General features: G+C 39.2%; 1 protein-coding gene across 5 annotated transcripts in view; it reads left to right on the top strand.

The window, feature by feature from the left end:
* Window positions 1-15,536, top strand: part of DAPK2 (death associated protein kinase 2) — a 47,890-nt gene extending 32,354 nt beyond the window's left edge. Inside the window, exons 5-13 of one of the 5 annotated variants that reach the window (XR_004779901.2) lie at window positions 359-488; window positions 1,535-1,583; window positions 2,242-2,268; window positions 4,924-5,076; window positions 6,462-6,507; window positions 10,841-10,930; window positions 11,110-11,190; window positions 11,763-14,179; window positions 14,705-15,536. Coding sequence is in view for 4 of the 5 variants with exons in the window: in XM_035554060.2 (XP_035409953.1) it covers window positions 359-488; window positions 1,535-1,583; window positions 2,242-2,268; window positions 4,924-5,076; window positions 6,462-6,507; window positions 7,394-8,044 (1,056 nt within the window). In the remaining variant the exon portion in view is untranslated. Of the gene's footprint in view, window positions 1-358; window positions 489-1,534; window positions 1,584-2,241; window positions 2,269-4,923; window positions 5,077-6,461; window positions 6,508-7,393; window positions 9,048-10,840; window positions 10,931-11,109; window positions 11,191-11,762 lie in introns of those variants that run through there. The other 4 variants (XM_050713021.1, XM_035554062.2, XM_035554060.2 and 1 more) reach the window with 4 other exon arrangements.
* The last annotated feature ends 280 nt before the right edge of the window (window positions 15,537-15,816 follow it).

Raw genomic sequence — 15,816 nt, 5'->3', positions numbered from 1 at the left:
ATGTTTACATCCTGGCAACAGCCAGCATTAGGAAAAGCTTGGAAGTGCTAGTGGGAAGGTGAGAGAAAGGAAGATTTTGTCTGAGATGAGAATACAGACTGTAAAAGGAGGAAGGTATTACTTTTATCAGTTTCGTTTCGCCATTGTGAAGTTCTGGTCCATTTGTTGATGTCAAATTTCACAAGCTGTCATCTCTTTATCAAAAGAGTGAATTGTATATGGGTAGGCACAGGTATGCATTTCTTGTTCTATGGTGGTGTGTATGTGAAGGAAAAAAACATTTGAGAACTCTTAAGTGTAGATCTGCTACTTTCCCAAGATGATATAATAACAAACATCTATCTTTTGTTATTTTTAGCCTGAAAACATTATGCTTCTAGACAAAAATATCCCTATTCCACACATCAAACTCATTGACTTTGGTCTGGCTCACAAAATAGAAGACGGAGTTGAATTTAAAAACATTTTTGGAACTCCAGAATTTGTAGGTGAGTGACCAGTTGCTTTGTCTTGAATTGCAAGTCCTGAGTAAGTTGTTGACATCATTTTGAAGTTAAGAATCAATGAGTAGAAGTAGTTTTCATATTGTTTGTATCAAGGTGACCTAAATCTGGAGATTTACTTTAGTTTTCTGGAATAGGCAAAAGGTGCTTTCATTCGATGTGCTACCCCTGTGAGAGTGGGATGTTGCCAAATAAATATTTAGAGACAAAAATTCAGGATTGAGGTTGTGAAACACTGCAAAACAAATTATCATTTTCTACTTGTTGCCTGGGGCAAGTAAGCTATCTCTGTTAGATACACAATTACACAGATTTCTTCATGATTTCTTACTAGATAAAATTACTTCCCTTATATTTTCCCACCTGATTTTCTTTTTGTAGCTTCCTGATCGTAATACTAATTTGTCTCTCTCCTTTCTTTTGGTTTCGTTTGGAGGTTCTGCAGGTTGTGCTGGGAAGGGGAGAGACCTGTAATTCATATTCCAGTTAAGCACAATTGTTGCTTGACCTGAGATCATTTCAGTGCTGTTATAGACTCCTGTTTTCATCTCAGTACCTTGCCTTTTCTCCTGCACGCAGTCTTACATGGGGATGATTTCCAATAAGGAAATATTTTTATACAGATAACAGGTTTTCACATGGCTAGCAGTGTACTCTAGCCTGTAATTTTAATCTCTTCCACAAGAGCTACTTCTGATTAACCATAAGAAGCTAGCTTAAATGACACCAGTTAAATGTCGTTCTGAAAACAAAACAAAGCTCAGATTTTTAAGGAAAGTGGTATCCTTTTGAGGTGAAATAATTTGCTATTGAAGGCATGATTTACACTGTAACTAGCATATGGTATCTGCCTGACCCTTACTGAGTTGCCATATACTTCAGGTTACTCAGTATGATGTCTTCTGGACATTTGTGAACTTGAATTCCTATCAGAACTATCGAAGTATAACCAGTGTATCCTATAACTACCTTTCCTTTTTGCTCTCACCTTCCCTTTCCACCCACATTCTTGTTTTAAATATCTTTTACAGCTCCAGAAATAGTAAATTATGAGCCACTGGGACTAGCTGCAGATATGTGGTAAGTTCTTAACTTCTTTTCCAGGTTGCTCTACTAGTAATTTTTCCCAATTTGTTTTGAAGACAATCCATTCTACTGCAAACAGAACAAAACGTAGTTCCTAGTTTATTGTTCCGTCTTTCAATTTTTATGGATCCTTTTTAATAAAAAAGATGAGCATTTAAATTCTGCAAAATTACATTGGAAAATTTTAATAATGGCAGTTAGAGAGTTAACAGGTTGACACTGTCCACTGCAATGGAGCAATCTTAAAAGAAAACATGTTCTTGCAGTGTCTGTGACAGCTTTATTTATAAGAGCACTACATGCAGAGAAGACCTGCGTACTAATCTGATCTGCTGAGAAGGCAGTCAAAAGAAGTCACCCCGAACAAAACATCCTTGCTTATGTTTCTTTTTAGTTCTGGTGTGTACTGTAGTAAATTCTACTACAGTAAAACATTACTGTAATAAATATAATCAACATTAATATTGATGTTTCAGTGAAAATGTGAATTTTACATTGTTCTTTTTTTTTAAAGAAAGATAGTAGCAGTTATCTAAGGCAATGATGGCCTTCCTGCCTGCATAGCAGCAACTATTGACATCTTGGTATTGTGTACATTGAAAAAGATACAGATCATATAGAAACCCTGCAATTAATCTCCTTTGTTTTACAGGAGCATAGGAGTCATCACCTACATACTGTAAGTACAACAATAGATTAATTCCTGTAAATGTGTTCCTAAAGCATTATTGCACTAGTGTGAAAGAGCTTTTCCCTTCAGTCAAGCAAGAAAGGAGCTGCACACACAGGATGGACAGTCTAAAGGGAAATGTTATCCTGAAGCCTTTTCAAATTTAAAATAAAAAAAAAGGTAAAAGAAATTAGGAAGGTCATTATGAGCATATGGAGAACAAATGGCTCTGGCATTGTTAGGCATTTAAGCTTCTTATGAGATCTCATTAGAACAAAATGATGTAGAGGATGGAAAAACATTGTTTGGCCATAGAATGGTTGAGTTACTAGTGTGCAGAAAGAGTAGAAATAGAAAATGTAACAGCAGCATTTGCAAGCTGAGTTATTTCTGGTGAAAACAGGGAAGTTTGAATAGATAGGGGTACTGGTTAAGCCAAAGCTCAGGTTAAAAGGTTTAAAATTGTCCCAGACACTTGCTTTTTATCAGCATTCTGTCTTCAGTGACATGTGTACTTGACAGGACATGGAACTTGATAAACTGCTTTTTATGTGTCTTCACGAATGATGAGGAGAAAACTTTGGAGTTGAACAAAAGCAGTTTGGAATACTTACTGTGTGATTACAGGGACGCACAAGTGCCTAGAAGCTCTCAAGAGTTTTTTTCCATTGCATTAAGAGTTCTGGAGGGAGAATACTGAAGTGAATGGGTCTGTGCTGTATCCAGTAGTCAATCAGTTTTATCCAGTTGGCTAGTTATGATTGCCATAGTAATTAAGTTTGAAATTTACCTCCCTACAAAAGATCAGAAAAAAAGAATGTGCTTTTTGTGACAGGAGGAGTCAACTTCAGTGATATGCCAGATAACAGAAATTAGTATGCCTTTAACTAGTGTTACCTGTTAATGTTAAAGCTTTTTGTTCTAAAGAATTCTGAATAAATGGGAGTGTGTTTAATGATACTGCGTACTTTAGAAAATATGGCAGCAATCAAATGGATGCCATCATCAGGGGTAGAGGTCAAAATGAACGCAAGTCCTCAGTTCAGTAACTGGTGGAGTGATTCACTGAGTTGTAAATGCAAAGCCTTTATCACCGAGGTCTGCTGTTAGGTGTTCACAGGCACTGAGTCAGGATATGTCAAAAGTCACTAGGTGTTAGGATTTGAGAATCCTTCCATTTTACAGACCTCAAAACTAAGTCCTAAAGAGGAAAAAATTGTCGGAGAAGCATGGAACATCAAAGATCACTCTGACACTCGGATTTTATGGAGCAAAGGTAAATAGTTATCAAAGACAAAAGTCATCAGTCACAGTGTAGAGAGAGAGAGGCAAAGTAAGCAAATCAAGATGAAAGTATTTTCTGTCTAAATAAAGACTGCTGAATTCCATTTTATTGCAATGTTGTCTCTGTTATATCCATGCAGTTGGAAGAGAGAGCCAACAATGAAATCTTGCATTGTTTGGAAATGGTTGGATTCTATTGCAACCTAGGTCCCCTTGTGGATTCCTTTTAATGAGCAGTGTGCCCACACCTGTCTTGTGGAGTTGGCCTCCAGGCAAGGCCACGCACCTGATTTCTGGTTATACGTTGTATTGTGGTTCCAACTGAGAAACATCTGGCTGAACCTACTGTGCAGAGAACTTGTCAGTGGCTTTGAAGGCAGAAAATTGCAGGCAGGGTTTTTCCTGCCTGAAAAAAAGATCACTATAAATACAACTTCATCTGCTTGACTTGATGGAAGTTTCTGCCTGGTGTAGTGTTTGTGAGGTTCAGAGGGACAGAGACTCTCCTTAGCTGAAGCTTTTTTTCTACTTTGACTAGCAATGACTTAAATGAGACTCAGAATGGGAGAATCTCTGCATTTCTGTCTGAGCACACAGTGCTGTTCTAGAGAATTTCAGGATGACTCAGAACCACAGATGTAGCAAACTAAAGCTGGACCTGTCATTTCCCAAGTGGCATGGCTGCTTGTTGTGGTTTAGCCCGGCTGGCAGCCAAACACCACACAGCCGTTCGCTCACCCTCCCCCCTCCCTCTCCGGGATGGGGGAGAGAAACGGGAAAGTGAAGTCTGTGAGTTGAGATAAAGACAGTTTATTAAGACAGGGAAAAGAATAATAATAACAATAATAATAATAATAGTATTAATAGTAATAATGTGTACGGAATAAGTGATGCACAATGCAATTGCTCACCACCCGTTGACCGATGCCCAGCCTATCCCCGAGCAGCCGGCCCCCCCCTCCACCCCGGCTAGCCACCCCTCTATATTGTTCAGCATGACGTCAGATGGTATGGAATACCCCTTTGGCCAGTTTGGGTCAGCTGTCCTGGGTCTGTCCCCTCCCAGCTCCTGCTGCATCCCTAGCCTGCTCGCTAGCAGGACAGAGCGAGAAGCTGAAAAGTCCTTGGCTTGGTGTAAGCACTGCTCTACAACAATTAAAACATTAGCATGTTATCAGCGCTCTTCTCAGTCTAATCCAAAACATAGCACCCTGCCAGCTACTAGGAGGAAAATTAACTCTGTCCTACCTGAAACCAGGACACTGCTACAACACAGAGATCCACAAATGTCCCGAATGTACATTACACAGCCACTGTCATTGAATTAGAGGACCCCTGCTGTTTATTTTTCCAATTGGTTCTTCTTTCTGGCTTACCTAGGCTTAGCGGTGCATCGCCTTTCCTTGGAGAAACTAAGCAAGAAACGCTTGCTAACATCACAGCTGTGAATTATGAATTTGATGAAGAATTTTTCAGCAATACCAGTGACCTGGCAAAAGATTTTATTCAGAAACTCCTGGTGAAAGATACACGGTAAGTGAAAATTCAGAAACATCCACCCCTCTCTTAGAGAAACTTGGTGAAATAGCTTGCAGAGTAATCTGCAAAGCTTTCCCTGCAATGTGTTTGTTGCTATTTAAGAGCAAGACAGCAGGCAAAGTTCTGCTGCTGTGCCTATAGTGAATTACTGCAGCTAGAAACCCTAACAAAAGGGACCAAAATCTCCTTGGTTAAATTTCAATTTCAGGACTGCATTCTCTCCCGGGTCAAACTGGTACAACTGTGTGTAGGTGAAGGACTGAAAATGGTGTGCAAGATCTTTAGTTCTAGGTAATTATCACTCCAATATTTCAGTCTATTATGAACTACTTGCAAGGAGATAACATGATCCCATGATACATCCTCAGAGGTTCAAGGACAGAAGAATCGCTACACATGCTTCTACAGAAATTGTTCTTTAAGTCTCTGTGCATCTGCTACAGTCACCTAGAGTGTGTGTGATAGTTTTGTTCCTAGTTGTATTCCCAGTCATTGGGAACCCTAGACTTTAGTTCATTTCTTTCTTTTGATAAACTGCATGTAGAAATAGCATCTCATTCCCTTAACCCTGTTTGTCCCAGAGGGAAGTCAGGCCACTTGCAGTTCTTTTTAATGGCTTCATTAGGAGAGAAGAACAATATTAAAAAGGGGCAAGCTGTTGTGTCAAGACTTCTGCAAATCCTCAGCCTTTAGTATTAGAGTAGGTAGGGTTTGAGAGGTTTGCAAAGGTCTAGCAACCTCCTTATAAGCAAGGGAAAGTCAGGAATATTGGTATCGGTCACATGTCCAGAGGCAGTCCTTGTGCAATGCTGTGATTCTGCCTTTGATGTTCAGTGGCGATAGGGTGCTGTTCACTGAACTGCCATGATGCAGGAATGAATGATCATGTTTGATTAGGTTTGAAGTATTTCTCTCCGAAATGATATTTTCAGGAAACAGCAGCTACAGGAGTGATGTAATATTATGCTCTACCGGATGCTTTCAATATAATTAATGATGTGTACCGTGATGTAGTCATACTAAAGGTGCATAGAAAGAATTTATTCTCTAAGCATGTAGGTTGAATATAAGTAATGTTTTGTCACTTTTCATAGGAGGGTACAGAAAAGTACAGATAGATTTTGGTCAAGTAGGAATTAAAATTATGTGGAGTGAGGACAGCTCCTTACTGAAACTTAGAATATTTACCAGTCTACACACAAACCAGATGCCATGTGGAAAAACATAACCCAGAAATTTGATTATTAGTCCTGGAATTATCTTGATGTGTGCTTTATTGGTTATATAAAGCCCAGGAGAAGGTCAACGGACTTGTATGCAAGGTATTTCTTATTTAAATCTGTATTTTTTGTTTCTTTTCTGGTTTTTTGTTCTTTTAGGAAACGGCTTACCATTCAGGAAGCTCTATCTCATCCATGGATAACGGTAAGACAGAATAAAAAGACAGATTTTTTTTTTTTTTCTTCCTGTGAGCAAAGCAGAAACAATGTTCTCTCTCTTATTGATGTGATAAATGCAAATCTGACCTCTAAGTCATTAGAGGTGGTACGCATCTCAAAGAGATGCACTGGAAAGAAGCTGTTTGTATCTGACTAAATCTTAGGATTTCTGCAAACCTTAATCATGACCTTTTATTATCATAGCTTTCAAAAAGAGGGAGACAGACAAAGCTTTGATGTTTGTTGCACATAGTGTCCTACATTAGACTGTGCTTTGCATTTCTCCATCCTTCTTTATTTGCATGGATATACACTGCATCTTGGGTTTAGTGCTTTCTTGAGTTGAGAGTTGACCGTAACCAATGTGAAAATATAACTTCCCCTGGAATATAACTGCTTGCACCATGTGTGTTGATTTGCTTACGTTCGTGTTTGTATGTATTTTTTTCATCATAAATGTTGCTTGTTTGTGGATAAATCTTTCATTGAAAATATATTTGGCTAATCTCAGCATGACTAATGATGTTTGAAATCCATTTTTTGCTCTGCATTGTATGAAGCATTAAGTGGAGTGTTTTCGGGATTGTTGTTCTTCCTTTTACAAATATTGATGTTTTTGAGACTGATTTAAAAAAAAATTAACAAGAAAATAAACTGGGGCCCTGGTACTTACACTTACTGCATTGGAACGAATGCACAATGCTCATCACACTAGCTTTTTTTTTCTCCCTTTTAATCAAATGCATGAAGGAAAATCTGTGGGAGCAAAGAATCTCCCAAAATTGTGGAATTCAGGCTGCATCCTTTGTGTAGAGTTTGAATTACTGCACTGGCTTGTAAATGTTCAGTAATACTGCTTCCTCTATCTGAAGACTCACCAGCTGAAGGAAGAAACAAAAGTCGAAGAAAACAAAAAGGTTGAGAACACACAGCTGAAGACAAAACGGCTGAGAGAGTACACCATAAAATGCCATTCAAGTATGCCTCCCAACAATACCTACATCAACTTTGAACGCTTTGCGCGGGTAGTGGAAGACATTTCACTTATGGAACAAAATTTCAGCACTTTGGCTGCATCCCATGATTCTTTGCAGGAGGATATTGATGCTCTGGTTTCCATTTATAATGAGAAAGAAGCCTGGTATAAAGAAGAGAATGAAAGTGTGAGGCACAAGCTCTCTCAACTGAAGTATGAATACCGTAAAATTGAATCCCTGAAGAGGCATCTACAAGACGATATCAAGACTGTAGGTGCTAGTCTCAAAGGCATAACTGGGAAATATGCTGATCTGCAGAGTCAGTATGAATCTCTCAGTCAAGAACTTTCTGAAGATCTTAAGTGGATACAGGATTTAATGAGTAGTTTTCAACCAGAAAATGGAAATGAAGCCTGTGTGAATGGAAACTTTGACTCTGTTTTCAGCAAAGATATTAATGAATCACTAATGGACCTGTTAAACAGATCTTGTTGTGAAGAATTCCTCACAGGGTTAAATCTTGATGTAGCAGAATCAAATCAGTAATGTTGCAGGTCGGATTAGATGCGGGCTTTGCTGCCTTTCTCTATGTACAGCAGTTAAAAAAAAATAAAAATCAGTTCATAATCTCTACACAAAAACATCACCTAGAACTGAAATAGAAATTCTGATGTATTGCACAAGCTGCAAAACCGTAAATACCAGTACTAAAGTTTGTAGCGTAGAAGTTATTTTCCGATGTTTGGTGTCTGAACTTACAGGAGGTAGATTATCATTGCGGTATGGACCACATCTAACCGTGTGGCCTTTTGCACTGCTTATAGTTTATGGTTCCTTAAGTGTACCAAGTAACAAATGTGGAAAAGCGAGTAGTTCAGCCTGTACTTACTAAAGGCCAGGTGCCTGGAAACCAATAAAGAATTTGTGGTAGCATCTTTGGCTGGATGAAGGAAATAGTCATGTAGACCTGCTGTGGGCAGAACAGAAGGGAGAAATATTTGCAAAGGTTAAATCTGTGCTGCAGCACAAAGTAAATGATGTAGTAATTTAACATTTAGTATTGTGGGAATTCGCTGTGGAATGTCTGCTGATGAAGAGCGGTTAAGATTTTTTTTTTTAAGGCCTGTTATTCAGGTTGGGATCTTTTACCATGAAAAGATATTAGATAATGATTAATCCTTCAGGTTAAAATTCAGATAAGTTTCCTGTCCCGTACCAAAGAGATTCATTTGAAAGACAGAGCTGGGAATTTAATGAACTGATCAAATTACTGTGTATGTAATTTTGCAGTGCAAATATTAATGTGAGTGATAATAAGCATAGACATCTGATTTGCTTTCTACAGTAATGCTGATGTCACTTAGCTACAATTGATTTGGGACTAGTGTTCTTGCTATGATGCTTTTTCTTAAGTTTTAGAAAGTAAAAGAAAAGTTGGCCCAAACTTGAATCCTGCCCTGCTGTCTTGTATTTCAAAGAAGTCACTTGATTATGCAATATAATGTTCACAGATGTACCTCTCATTTTTGGACAATAAATTGTTCGTTACGTAGGATGCAATTCTTCCTTAATGATGTAGTTAGTGACTGAAAAAGAGATGTTGGGCTTCTGCATACTGGGAAGGTTTACAGGCTAGGTTCTGCAGCTAGTTTGCAGCCCCTTTGCTTAGCTGCATGAATTTGCTGTGAGGTGACTGTTACACAGCTACAAGAATTAGAGGGGTAGTAGCCAAGCATCCCTGTGTCAAAACTGAGGTCCTTTTTTTTTTTTTTATTAAGGAAGAGAGTTTTTATCTTTAAAAATCACTTACAGCCCAGTGAGGGTTGATATCTTCAGAGAAGACTCTCAAGAAAGAGTCTGCCTACCCTCAGCTGTAATCTCACGTCATCTGTTCATGTAGATTTTCTTTATGAACAAATGCCCTGGCATGATGAGAAAGAACATGAAATGAGGCCACTCTGTTCCGAAGTGTGATTGGCTGAGGTTAATATTTCTGTGATTCAGTCCTTGAGGCTCGTGCTCACAGAGCCGAAGGAGGTAACTAACATACTGCTTTTGCAAAGGTATTCTAATGATTGAGAAAATGACAGGGTCATTGCTTTGCAGGCTACTTAGAAACTGATAGGTAGTTATTAACAGTCAGGAGTAGTGTAAAGTGGGCTATTTTGATTTGCTGATGGCTGTACTGCCAAAAGGTCACTCAGAAATTTTTCATGATGATTACACAGCTGACATTTAGCCAGTGACATTTTTTCCACTTCAAATTGATTTCTGCTTAAGGTTTTTGTTGTACCATGTTAGCCACTTGCAGCACGAGGAAATGATATTTAGTGTTTATATGCCCCAGTTCTACAGTGCACAAATGGTGTATACATCTAGATGCGAAGGAGATCTAGCCCACAACTCAGCATTTGTACAAATCAGAACTGTACCCACAGCATTTGAGGAGATAGGTGACGTTTCTTGTCTCATGAACATCCTTACTTTGCTTGAAAAAATGTTTAATCCTCACTGATGTGTTTTTCATTCTCCTTTAGTACTCTTTCTTTGGTTGTCTGCTTTGGTTGCATTCTAGTCCAGTTCAGTACAAATATTTCTGAGTTGTCCACCTCCTGCATAAGCAAATTCCAGATGAGCTGAAATGGTTGTCACTCCATAATCTTTGAAGGGTTGTCTCCCAGCCTTTTTCTTTCACTTTTACCAGATCTGGTACTGAGCTTTTATTATGTCATTCCCAGTCGAATACAGGTGTCTGGTCTATGCATACGTTGATGTGGATTTGGAGTTCAAAAGTACTTCATTTTCAGAAGAGCTGTGTAAGGATCTGCAGAATATTTGTTCTTTAACTCCGGGTTGGCATCCCAAAATTTTAAGCATGTGTCTGAATTCTGATGTATATGCTCTTTTTTTCTTTTTTTCCCCATTATTAGGTATTATAATTCTTTTCTCATGTATTTACTGCCAGGGTATCGGTGTCTCGTGCTCTCATTTTGGGTATGTTTAAAGGACAGAGTCTGAATTTTCTTCAAATATACTGTAGCATATATCCTGCTAACTAATATTCAATTACAGCTAACCTTTTCCCATTTTATTGTGATGTTTTCAGCAAAACATGCTGGAGTGAGTTTGATGAAGTGCTGCTAAGGTGATGAAGGGATTGGAGCATCTCATAAATGGGGAGAGGCTGAGAGAGGTGGGATTGTTCAGTATCAAAAGGAGAAGGCTTGGTGGGGAACTTAGTCTATAAAAACACCTGGTCAACAGGAGTACAGAAAACTAAGCTATGCTGTCCTTATGCACCAAAGGAAGCCGAACAATAAAATTGCCATCTTTATCTTCCAGCCAGTGGACAAGCAGCAAGCTTTGGTACGGCGAGAATCTGTTGTTAACTTGGAAAACTTCAAAAGGCAATATGCCAGAAGGCGATGGAAGGTATGACAGCAAGCTTTTAATCCTCCTTGTGTAAGGCTTCTTGCACCTGATAGGGATCAGAGGGCAAGACAGAGCTTGTAAATGTAACATTGTAAGATCTGTTAGAAAAATGAAATTTCTTTGGATGTGTCTGCAGTGCATCAGTGTTGTCAAATTCTCGTTCTTCCCTTTCTTCATAGCTTTCTTACAGCATTGTCTCATTGTGCAACCACTTATCTCGTTCGCTGGTGAAAAAGGTCCTAATACAGGATGGAAGTTTGGTAGGTATATTTTTCAAAGAGGAAGAAGAGGAGGATATTTTAATATGAATTGAATTTTACTATGCTTGCATGGATGCACAGGCCAATAGGATGGGCATGGCTTTGAGTGGGAAACCAGAAAAGACCATGGCATCCTTTGTGCACTGTTAATGCCCCTGTAGTTGCGTTGTTATGGCAGAAATGTTGGACAAAGAGAAATGGTGACTCTGCATAGCCTATAGGTGCTTGCCACATTTATTCTATAAAGGAGCAGCACGGAGGCTGCAGATTATGTCCCATATACCATATGACAACAATACCATGGTGACAACTATTTCATATACCAGAGCAGTAACTGTCCTGTCTGACAGAGCAATGAGTGGTTGTGGGGAGTCTGCACAGCTATTCTTGTGACCAGCTGTGTGATGGAGGGTGGTGGACCCGTCACTGCATGTGACCTGGAATGAAACTCTGGGATATTTCTGTTATCTCTACTCTTCTCTATAAATGATATGCTAATAATATCAGAGTATCATATTTAGCAGTGTGGTATTTCATTTATGTGACTGAAACAATGTGCCTTTTTATTTCAGAGAAACTGTGAAAGTGACAGTGAGGATCTTCAGCAAAGAAAAGCCACTCTTCAGAGGAGAAGCAGCATATCCTAGTGTCATTAGAATTCCACGGGCAGGGAACAGAGGAAAGTTTCATCCTTGCTGAAAAAGCAGTCCTGACAGCAGACCTTAACTTTAGTCTGAATCCTTGTTACGATGCTTCCCACTTCTCAAACAACACCAACAACTGGATAATGTTGTTGAACATCTACTGAGCATTTTAGAATATTGTGGGGATGCAGATTTCCAGGGATATGCTGCAGCACAGGCACCACATTTTTGCTTTTGTATGTTGGGCTTTTTGGGATACTTCAGTCTATTTGTGATATCAACTGCACTCAGGATGTGGGGTTTCTACTGATATTCTTTTACTGCAGAATAATTCACATTTTGCACAATGACTAAGTCTATGTGCATTATTTCAGTCAGGGAATTTGTTACTGAGTCTTAAAGAAAATTTTATATGATTTTTATATTTGCTTATAGCATATCTGATAGCAGATATCTGACAGGTGTTATTGGCTGTGTGCAGTACTCACTCTGCTATTGCTGTCATTGAGGAGAAAATCATAGTGCCATTATAACCTTGATTTCATCAACCTAGCAGTAAACAGTTCTCTATTCCAATAAGAATTGTGCTGTGGCTGTCATCTGTGGCTGGTGAATAGAAGACTAACACAGCTGCCATTGATCAGTTGAGTACAACTGATTCTTGCCACTGAGAGGATGAGATGTGTCAGGGCATTTTTTGTATGTGGAAAGATAAAAAAAAAAAAATTAAAAAAAAATCTGTAGAGGCTTAGAGGTTGTCATGTACCCAAATAAAACATTTTTACAGAGTGATGGGGGGATGCCTCACAAAGCAGGGCACTTAAAAAAGCTGAAGTATATATTAAAAAAGAGTCTTTAGTCTTTATTAGATTTTTTTATTTTTTGTTTTACTTTGTCAGCAGATTGGAGATTCATTAACACCTATTTACATAGGTGCCATTCAAATGTAACCCAAACTGCACACACCTGTCTTTTATTCAAGGAGGTTGTATTGAAAATTGAGTAAACTAACACTTTGAGATAACTCCTTTTTGTGCTAGGAAGTTGTATCAGTCTAACTATCAATCTATATAATATAAACCAGTGTTGTTCAATTGGTACAAAAAATGCACATAGACAAGGCTATTTTTTATATTGAATATACTGGTTGTTAAAAAATTCATATTTATTTTGCCATTTAATAAATTAAAAATCACAAAGCAAACCTACTAGAAAGAGGAATAGATTGACAGAGAAAATGATTTTGTTTGGCTTTATGGTGATCACTTCCAGCTTCAGGTTTTAGAGCTGAAGGTGTGAACTAGGTTTTGAAAACTAGGATTAGGTTAATTTTGCCTGTAATCCAGTTTCTGAGAAAGAAAAATGTGCTACTTTTATTTATACTTTTCTATCCTTTCTTAGGCAAAGGCTAAAATGCAGTTGACAAGAAAGTATTTCTGTGAAAGGAAGGAAACGTACAAGAAGCATTGCAGAAGAGAGGCAGAAAGTATAAGTTGAGGGAAGAATAATAACTTAAATTGAAGGAAGTGGGGAGGGAGCAAAAGCAGTGGGGAAGCAAGTGGGTAAAAGAAGTCGTGTAGGGAGCAGAAGTGAACCTGGACTGGGAATGTTGAAGGAAGGGCAAGAGAAAGCAGGTATAGAAAATGTGAAAGCAGAAGAATTAATGTTTTGGTAAATATGACACTGCATTTTGATACTATTGCTTTCATTTTCTTTTATTTCATCTCTTGTGTTGCCATGGCCTGTGATATGTGTCTGGACAAGTGGTAAGGAGAGAGAGCATGCGTTTCCCATTTGATTGAAAGGTGTTCTCTTAGCTGTTTAATTTTTAACATAGAATACTAGTGAAACCCAGAGAATGGTAGATATTGCTCAAGTATTACAATATCAGGCTAAGGTTTCTAGGTTAGTTAATCGTTCATTTGTATTAGCTAATCTGTATTAAAACAGGAAACTGCCTCTGCTTGTTAGGGTTTTAGTTCAAATCTGCTCCTTGGGCTAGCAATGTTGGAAAGGGAGTTGGCTTGTTGTTTTGTTTTTGTTTTGGTCCCCCAAGTGAAGATGAGGTCATTTTGGTCAACCAGGGAAAGTTAGAACTGTGCAGCTACAGATTCTTTGGCCATCTATTTATTTATTTTTTTCCTAATAGTTTTAGTTGTTCTAGTAAGCCTTACCTCACCACAGCCAGCTGGATACTAGAAGTTTGAGATGGATCCTTGGCCAGCCTGGCGTTGTTCTAAACTCCATTTCAAATCAAGGATGGTGTGGCAATTTAACACCAGTGCTCTCATGCCTTTTCCTCTTCTCTTACCAAATTTTGAGGGGCTCTTCCCACAAAGAACCAGGTAAGTTTGAGTCCAGCCTTTCCAGCTCCAAAGCTGAGAGGTGTGATGTTTTAAGTGACTATTTTATCACTTCATCAAACTGGGGCTATATTGGTAGTTCACTCGGCTGACCCGTACCCTAGATTGAGCACTAGGAGATTTATTAAACAATACAGGGGGAAGGAAGGGGGCACAGTGAGTTCGTTTGTATGTCTGTTTCTTTTTTTTTTTTTTTCTCCAAACTCACTCAATTCTGCTTTGATCAGTAAAGCTCTGAGATACTTGTCAGTGAAGCCAACCCCTTTCAGCCAGACCAAGTATGGTGGCAGCCACTTGTGCCATGTTCCAGCGTGGCCATGCAAGGAGCACTGGGTTTGGATTGTGCAGCAACGTTAACTGTAGAACAATGTTCCTGCCATTTTTTTTCTCTTTGCTTGCTTTCAACACAGTTCTCTTCTACTACGATGCTAAATAAGCTTTCAAGTAGTTTAATAATTGTTTTTTTTATTTAAGTCACTAAATGTTTGTGTTTATTTCGGCATGTAGGTAATCTGACCCTGTATTCCTGTCTGTTAAACTCTTGGCCATATGTGTTAAAAGCTGTTCTGAACTGCCTGTGCACTGTTAGCAGAGCGTTTGGGGTTGTGGGATTCTTCCCACCTTCTGAAATCCTGCCCTCTGCTCCCTTTTCATCTGAGGTGTTTGGACATACATTGCTGGACATTGAGTTCTTTTGCACTGTGAAGCAGTATCACAGGGACCAATTAAATAATGTGTTTGGCTTCTATGTAGTTTATTACAGTGTAATGGACAGAGACGGACAACCTTTCTCATCAGTGGCACAATCCTGATGAAAACCAAGGTTTTCATGAGTTATGTACAGTCTTGTTAAAGGTTTTAAATGCTCTCACTGTTGTTCAGAGTATTTTTGGAATGGAATAGGCTCTATACTTGTTGCCATATTCATACTTTAATTAATATTGTGGAAATTACCCTGTCACAATTTGAGCTTTACTTGTTTTTATCATTCATCCTGTAGAAGTTGATAACAGATCTTTGTTATATTGTTCACCTAGCTGATTTTGTATGTATCTTATAGATGTATTTTGTATATCTATTAACAAGAAAAAAAAAAAAGAAAATGAACAATTGATTATTCTTAAATGCACTGTGCTGTGTTTGGCCATGACGAACCTGGAGAGAGATGGAAGCCTGAAACAAAGGAACTGTTTTATTTAAATAAGTTATGACTTCTTATTGTATGTTACTGCTGTTTTTTAAATCCCTGTGCCTATGTTTTTATTAAGAGAAACGGTAACGTGTATGTGCCTGGAGTAGCGCAGGCCGTCGGAAGCAATAAAGCCGATTTGTTCAGAACGCCGCGCGGCGCCTCCCGCCTTTCTGTCAGGGCGCGAGCGCGGCGCTGCCCCGTTCCCGCCTTTTCCCCGGAGCCTCTTCCCGCCGCTGCCGTGCACCCCGCGTGCCCGCTGCTGCACCGGCCGCGTTCCCGCCTGCGGCGGCGATGCGAAGGGCGGTGGCGCGAAGGCAGCGGCGGGCCCGGGACGCTCCCCTTACGGCGGCGGCAGGTGGGTGTCCCTATGCCCTGCCCGCCCGCCCGCCCGCGGGGCTGGGCGGTCGAGGAGAAAGCCGGGGCGGGG

Source organism: Cygnus atratus, chromosome 11 (genome assembly GCF_013377495.2).
Source record: "Cygnus atratus isolate AKBS03 ecotype Queensland, Australia chromosome 11, CAtr_DNAZoo_HiC_assembly, whole genome shotgun sequence".
Taxonomy (NCBI): Eukaryota; Metazoa; Chordata; class Aves; order Anseriformes; family Anatidae; genus Cygnus; species Cygnus atratus.
Note: the sequence above shows the minus strand (reverse complement) of the source record. Positions and strands in the feature narration are given on the sequence as shown.